At 41.6% G+C, this 7,179-nt stretch overlaps 1 protein-coding gene across 3 annotated transcripts in view; it reads left to right on the plus strand.

Annotated features, from left to right (window-relative positions):
* shf (Src homology 2 domain containing F) overlaps positions 1-6,521 on the plus strand; it is an 84,374-nt gene extending 77,853 nt beyond the window's left edge. For all 3 annotated transcript variants that reach the window (XM_028401221.1, XM_028401220.1, XM_028401222.1), the window contains one exon: positions 3,347-6,521. In XM_028401221.1, the coding sequence (XP_028257022.1) occupies positions 3,347-3,533 (187 nt within the window). In that variant the 3' untranslated portion in view covers positions 3,534-6,521. The remainder of the gene's footprint in view (positions 1-3,346) is intronic.
* Positions 6,522-7,179: the final 658 nt, after the last annotated feature.

Here is a 7,179-nt window from a genome sequence, read left to right on the forward strand (position 1 = left end):
CAGCCCCCTTGCGCAAACTCCGTCTCCCCTGCTGCCACAGAAAATGAGCGAAAACCCAAGGTGAAAATTCTCCATGTCTGAGGTTGCTGAAAAATGGATGAGGCCATGAGGTGGGACGTATGTGTCTTGCATTATTGATAAAGACAGGCGTCACTGAGACCTCCAGCCTCAGGAGTCCTCCGGCCTGACGGAAAGCACTTTCTGTCTCTTCTGCCCTCCTAACCCCTTTTTTGTTCACCTGCCCTCTTAACCCCATCTCTTTTTTTTCAATGCCTTTTTTTCCTCTACGTGGAGAGAAACCCTTTTATTCGTTTGAAACATTAAACCCTTCACAAGTCTGTCAGAGCACAGTGCCATTCTGTTTCTCACCTCAGCAGAGAGCTGTGCACATTTTAAACCACACTACACCTCCAGCAACTGCAACATGAATATACTGCTTATTAATAATACAAAAAAAATGTTATAATCATGTATCAGTGAGAATGAACAAACAGGTGCTTTTAGATCTTTTAATGTTTCAATATGTTTACAAAAGTAAAGGATGTGAATACTTCTTTTAAATAAAATGTGATACAGATTGGAAGGTATCATCTCAGGCAGCCTCATTTAATTAGCGTTCATATGAAATAATTAGTGCACACACTATCTGATGCTTCAAAAGGTCATTACTTCTGCCAAGCATCCTTATCTTTTTGGCAGATGACTTTGCTGTTTCTGGTGCCATAGATTCATAACACTGAGAGCATCATTCATGAAGCAATTCAATATGTTGAAGGTGGAGATAAGCTGTCACACTGTTCCTGCTCAGAGTTGTATAGGGTTCAAATCAAAGTCATAAACCTCAATAAACAAGACAGCAGACCTCCCCGGTGAGATTAGGCCTGATTAGACAAATAGAAATCCACCAACACAGGGATATGATAACACCACAAAGGCCTGCCTTCTCTAAAATAGCCTCATATTCATTTTATCAACAACCCTGCCGTGGTGCTCTGTTGTCCTGGTTCCTGTCTCTGCAGGACTGTAACATGATAAGCAGCTCTGAGCAGCGACAGGAAAATCAGCTGGGAATCTAAAAATGATGCTATTGATATGTTTGCCTTTTTAAGTGTGGCTCTGTGTAACCTAACACCTATCTCTCAGTGCTCCACATGAGGATTCATCAAATGCACTTTACAGGCAAGATTTAAAAATCTTGACTTGGCACGACCACTTGCAGAATTATAGAAGTGTAGAGCAAAGGAAATCTGGCTTGTTCTTCTCAAATCGTGATGAACTTGTCAATGACACAAAATTTAGGCAAGAGGTGCAGTAATGGAGAAGTCTGATAGCAGCGTTTACTTGTTTTTTTATAGCTGTGGAAGCTCGCAGCTCTGCTCAATTATAAAAAAAAGTGCTTTGAAATATTTGAGCTATTCTCCATCAGATGCCATATCCTCTCTTGTCTCTAATAATAACAGTCCCACTAATCTTAGAAGCAGGATTTGTTGAAATGAGAAAAAATCTTATTCCTGATGGATGTCCCCAGAATGAACCCTGTGCATTCTTAGCTTCATTTTTTTCCATCTCAGTGTTATCTTTGTTCTGGTTTTTCTCTCTCTGTGCAACAGGGAGCATACACATCTGCCGGCTTTACACATGCAATTACCAGATAAGCAAAGAATGGACTTGCCTTACGTTTAAGGTGCCTAAAGCATAATTCTCTTTCCTGTTCGTCACAGATAATGAGCATTACCACAAATATGTGTATGTTTACAGTATTTTCTCAGCCAGCCTTATAAACAGAAATGTTGTTCATTTTAGTTGCTGCGTTTGTCTCCCTGACTGGAATAAAAAACAAACACCTGTGACATAGGTTGTAGACCTCATCAAAAGCTTTGACCGCCGTGCTTTCACTGGATCTTATCAAAGCAGAAATGCGCACTCATGTGTGTCGCTGTCAGCATCTGCATCTGGGCTTTGTGGATAGAATAAATAACATGTCTGCTACTTAACGCCTTGTATACATTTACCCTTCAGGCGAACTGTTCTCATGAGAGGCCTGTTCCACAACGCTTTGACAATGCTGTAGTCCCAGAGGTAGATGGGTTAAAAGCTTATTTGATGGGTTGGTGGAAATTGGTAATCTTGAGGTTACTTTTATGCACTTCAAAAACATTATCATCATGCAATAAGGGTTCAGACCTGAGGAAAACAACAATACAGAGCTGCAAGTTTAGTCAGCTGGAAAAGACTGATGCACATTATGTTGAGGACAGACCATAATGTCTGTGAATAGTATATGAGCAAACAGGAGTCATAGCTTGCTTCAAGCATTAGCTGCCTCTTGGAAGAAAAACTATTGTGTTATTCAAATGTGTTGTGTAAAGATAAATCTATATTTACAGCAGGCTATAGGGAACATTATTTCAGCATGAACTTTGTCACTAAAGTTTACTGTTGCTTCACTTAGCAGCGTCAAAAAGAAGAGTCATTTTCTATTTTAAAGCAGATTACTGGCAAGCTGTAAAAACGTATTGATTGAGGCTCCTAGAGACGCACAGGGAGCTTTTAATTTGCTGTGCATTTATTGCTGTAGCTTAAGTGATTTATTTTGGGGGTTCATTAGCCTCATCCTTGTGTGCTGCATGTGAAACCCAGCACCTTAAGCAACCTGCCTGTTAGTCTCCTCCCCAGACAGCTCCTGGAGTTCTCAGAGGTAATCCAGCTTTCAGAACATTGTCACGTACTGTAGGGAGCAACTACAGCAGGTGGAAATGCGAACAGTGCTGTCAGGGAGGGCTGATCTGTTCACAGGTTTAAACAGACTTCACTTCTCTTAAAAATACTTTTAGCCATGACCCTGCTTAGGTCTATCTGTTGGCATGGAATAACATGTAAATAGCACCCTGCTTCGGCCAAATTTCACAAATGTTTTCAGTGTCAAATAACATGATAGAGGCACAGGAGAGAAGAAGGCCAATAATAACATGTAATATGACAAGCCATGCTTTTTGTTGCCTGTTAGGTGATACCATTCAACTTTGGTCCACAGTGGAATATCTTGCTGTATATTTGGTACAAAATATCAGTGTTGCCCAGGGGATATCCCCCATTAGCAAGATATCCCAACACTGACGAGATAAATGAGTGCCTCTAAGAGGCTGACATTTGTAGAGTGAAATGTTTCTTGTTGTATGAATGGCCATGTAGTACCCTTTAGATTTTTATTGATGATCCTGTATCTTTCACCTAGTCAGCAAATGTCGCCATGCTAGCAGCTTGAACTTAGATGGCCACAGTGGTCTATCTTAATCTTGTTGGATTTGAGCTGAATGTTTCTTCCATTTGTCTTCTCTGTCTCCAGGAGCAGCCAAGGCTTCATGCACATGAAGTTGACCCGGACGAAGGAGAACAAGTACATCCTGGGCCAGAACAGCTGCCCCTTCGACAGCGTGCCTGAGATCATCCACTTCTACTCCAGTCGCAAGCTGCCCATCAAGGGTGCTGAACACATGTCCCTGCTCTACCCTGTAGCCATCAGGACACTATAGTGGTCTGGGTCACCTTCCCCTGTAGTACTCACCAGGCCGCCCTGTAGCTCAACGCTTCTTGTCCCTTCGGACAGAACCATTAGGCTCATGGGAAGATGAACAGTGGCATCCCAAACTGCTGATCGTGACTCACCTCACTGGCCGACAGATTCCAGACCTGTTTTGAAGGCCTCCTGCATACTATCTCATACACACTCGTACAGACTCACTGATGCAGAAGTTTTTAAAATATTTTATTATATTTTATTTTATTTATGACAGCCATCAACTTATTACATCAGAGACTGACTATAGAAAGAACATCATTTCATTGATTGTTGAGCTGTTTGCCCATAGCACTTAACACTCAAAGAAAAAGAAAGGTACAACATAACATTTGTCACTGGGACTCACCATTTATCATAATTTGTTGTACCTTTTTCTTGAGTGACAAGTATGTATGAAATGTTTGAGTTTCTTGCTTGTTTCGGCTCTGCTGATACTGCAGTTGTATTTTCATGGGGGACTTGATTGTAAGAGCAGTGTAAGAGAAGCAGCATTTATGATGCATGTGGAGTGATTGCCCGTGCAGGCACCATACAGTGGCCAGGATATCAAATAAACTGGCCGTGGTATGCGCGTTGTGTCCCCTTCTGTGCGGAATCAACAGGCCTGTGAAGTGTGCAGACTGATCTCTCTATCTTGTCATAATGCATGTTGTCTGCTATCCATCACAGAGTGGGTGTATCACACCAATGACAGTGTAAGTATCATCGTGGTGCGACAGGCAGGAGAGCATGATGGATGGGTCAGCCTGTCCAACATAGTACAATTGGCTGAGGCTAGAGACCAGAGCCTGTCCAAGTGGACCAAATTACCCCCACCACCCCTGCTTAGAATGGTTTTGCATCGGGAGAATGAAATATGCCTGCATTGTCTACCTCAGAAAATCAATTTCATTCGCCCATCTGCAGATCAATAGGTACAATGGGATTGTAGACATCGATCTGCTCTCCCTTCGACATTCCCAGTTTACTTAAAATTGCACCATTGGTTTTAGGAACAAGTTTTTTTGAAAACGGTTAATCCCAGATCTTTTTTTTTTCAGATCAGCAATTGTATGTACAGTCACTATTATAATACTGTGTGATGTCAGTAACAAATGTTTGGTTAATGCCTTATAATGCATGGGTCAACTCAGTCCTCTAGATCAGCTGGTTTCCAGTTCTGCTTTTAATGATTGTTCTGACTGTAATTTATTCTGGGGTAATTATTACTGATGTGTTACTCCTTTGTGATTGGCCCGTTGGCCTCCCCCTTGCCCTCATTGTTCTGTGCCGATGTGATCGTGTTTTTTGGGGACCTCTTTTTTGCTGTGGTGCTTTGCATTTTCCTTGTTTCCAATTCTGCTTAAATGCACGTTCACCTCGGTGGCCTGACTCTGGGACAGGAGTACCGCGTCTCCCAACCAACAGGGTTGTCAAGCCTCGTGTGACAGCATACCCCCACCCAGCCATCTGCCCACATCGATCACAGTACAGCCCGTCCCAACCAGATAAACGCTTACCTTCAACCTGTCATGCTTTACATTAAAACCTCCAGATGTCATTAGTGAACGTGAACGTTGTGAGGGTGCATGTGTTCTACACGTTCATGTGTACGAGAATGTGTGCACAGACTAACAGAGTGTAATGTTTTCTGGTACCTCTTTAGTTGTCACTCCTTTTCTCCCCTAAACTCCTAGAGGAGAGTGGCTTATTAATTTACCTTTCTTCCTGTATTTCCTCAATGAATTTGCCAATTCAAAGAAATGTTTTTTTCAGTCCACACTATCTGATTTGCCCCCAATAGCCTGGCCACGAATAACACTGCATAATGCATGTGAGATCAAGAAAAAATCATCTGCCCTGTTGCCAAATTCAGTGGTTTAATTAAGCAAAGTAAATAATAAAAATGTTTCGGTGAGTCTTTTGTCCAGGCTGGAAAATAACATTAGAAACTGACTTATCAAGCATGACCACTGTATATACAAAGTCTTTTGGCTTTGATTATATCTTCACTGTGTGCTATGCAACTCTAAACTGCAGTCACTGAAGGGAAAGCGAAAGGAGTGTGTGCCTCCAACTAATGTTTATGACAAATGTGATGGTACAAAATGTCCACCGGGCGTAAGTGTAATCAGCAGTGTGTTATGAATAGTAAATAAAGGATGATGTATCCAGACTTTTGCTGCCGCAGTAGGTGAGCAGGCAGTTATCATTAAGTCAGTATGTCACATGAGGGAGTCTCTCTATGGCGTCTACAGCTTTATTGAGAAACAGTATGTTGTTAAAGTGGACCTATGTGTTTCCTTGAGACAAGATATTCTAAGAAGAAATGCAAAGATATGTGTGATGTATTCTTTATGTTTCAGAATGTTCACTATATGTAGAGTAGAGGCTCTTGGTTTAGTTACTGCTGCTGATGAGTATTAACTCTACTAGAGGAAAGAGCCCGCGTATGATGGCCATGCTGCCTGGAGAGAGAGGCCTTAGCTTTAGAGAAAGGGAAAAGAGGAGAGACAGAGGGGAGGGTGTTCTGACAAAAGGGACGGGATTTGCTGCAGTCAGCAGACACTGTCTTCACATTCACATATTTCTATTATGAGAACCTAAAAGAGCCCCTCTCCTCCCTCAGAAGTGTCTTAAAGCTTAAAGAGTGTGTGTGTACACACAGTTGTGCATGCATGAAGCAGTGTGGGTGTGTGAGTGTATGAGCGCGTGTGTGTTTGTATTGGTCTAAGCAGCCATCAGCCATTGACTTGCCCTGAGTGTATTTTGTGTATCACTTTACTGTGGTAAAGTGGCATGTATGAGTTTGCTTTGTGTACATTTTCGTGCCACGTATGTATGCACTACTATAACATATCTCTGTACAGTCCCTCATGGCCAAATGTATATACTGAATGTATTGTATGGGGACATAGAGGCATCAAGGTTCCAAATAAATAAAGTTGGGTTTATGAGTTTATTGTGAGATTTAATCATTTTGATTGTCGATTTACAAACAGAACAAAAAAAGCAAACATGTTGTTATTTAGAAAAAAAAACCTTCTAGTATCTCCACCATCACCAGTTACCATGGTGAAGCCCTTCAATAAGTAGTGAAGAGCGACCATTGTTTGAGTCAAGGACAGAATGCTGAAGCTATTATCACGCCAGCACTCCGGCACTTGTTGTCCTCTATTGATCCACTTTCTAACACAGTCCTGTAATATATTTTTTCACTCTGTTGTGCAGCATTTGCTTGATGCAGTCCGTCTGTGTCCTGTTTTCTGTATTCACTTATCTTAAACCTCTTTGGGCTGTAAAGCACTTTATGGTAGAATTATGTTTGTAGGCCATTTGTGTCCTCACTGCAGATTTAATGAAGTGTAAATCATATATGATTCTTGGCATTTGAAGAAAAGCCTTCGCCTCAAGTAACAGCCTGAAAGAAGACAAAGCAGCAGAGGTGATTTCACTGGTGATTTATTTTATATAAAAGAAAACAGACTGCAGAGGCCAGGTCTAAAGTAACACATACAGTCTTAATCACATACTTGAAGAACTTGCTTCAACTCTTGCTGTCTGAAACAGCCCAACACTGAACAGGTGTCATTGTATGGAGACAACCTGTGTTATTCATG

This window comes from Parambassis ranga, chromosome 3 (genome assembly GCF_900634625.1).
Source record: "Parambassis ranga chromosome 3, fParRan2.1, whole genome shotgun sequence".
Classification (NCBI taxonomy): Eukaryota; Metazoa; Chordata; class Actinopteri; family Ambassidae; genus Parambassis; species Parambassis ranga.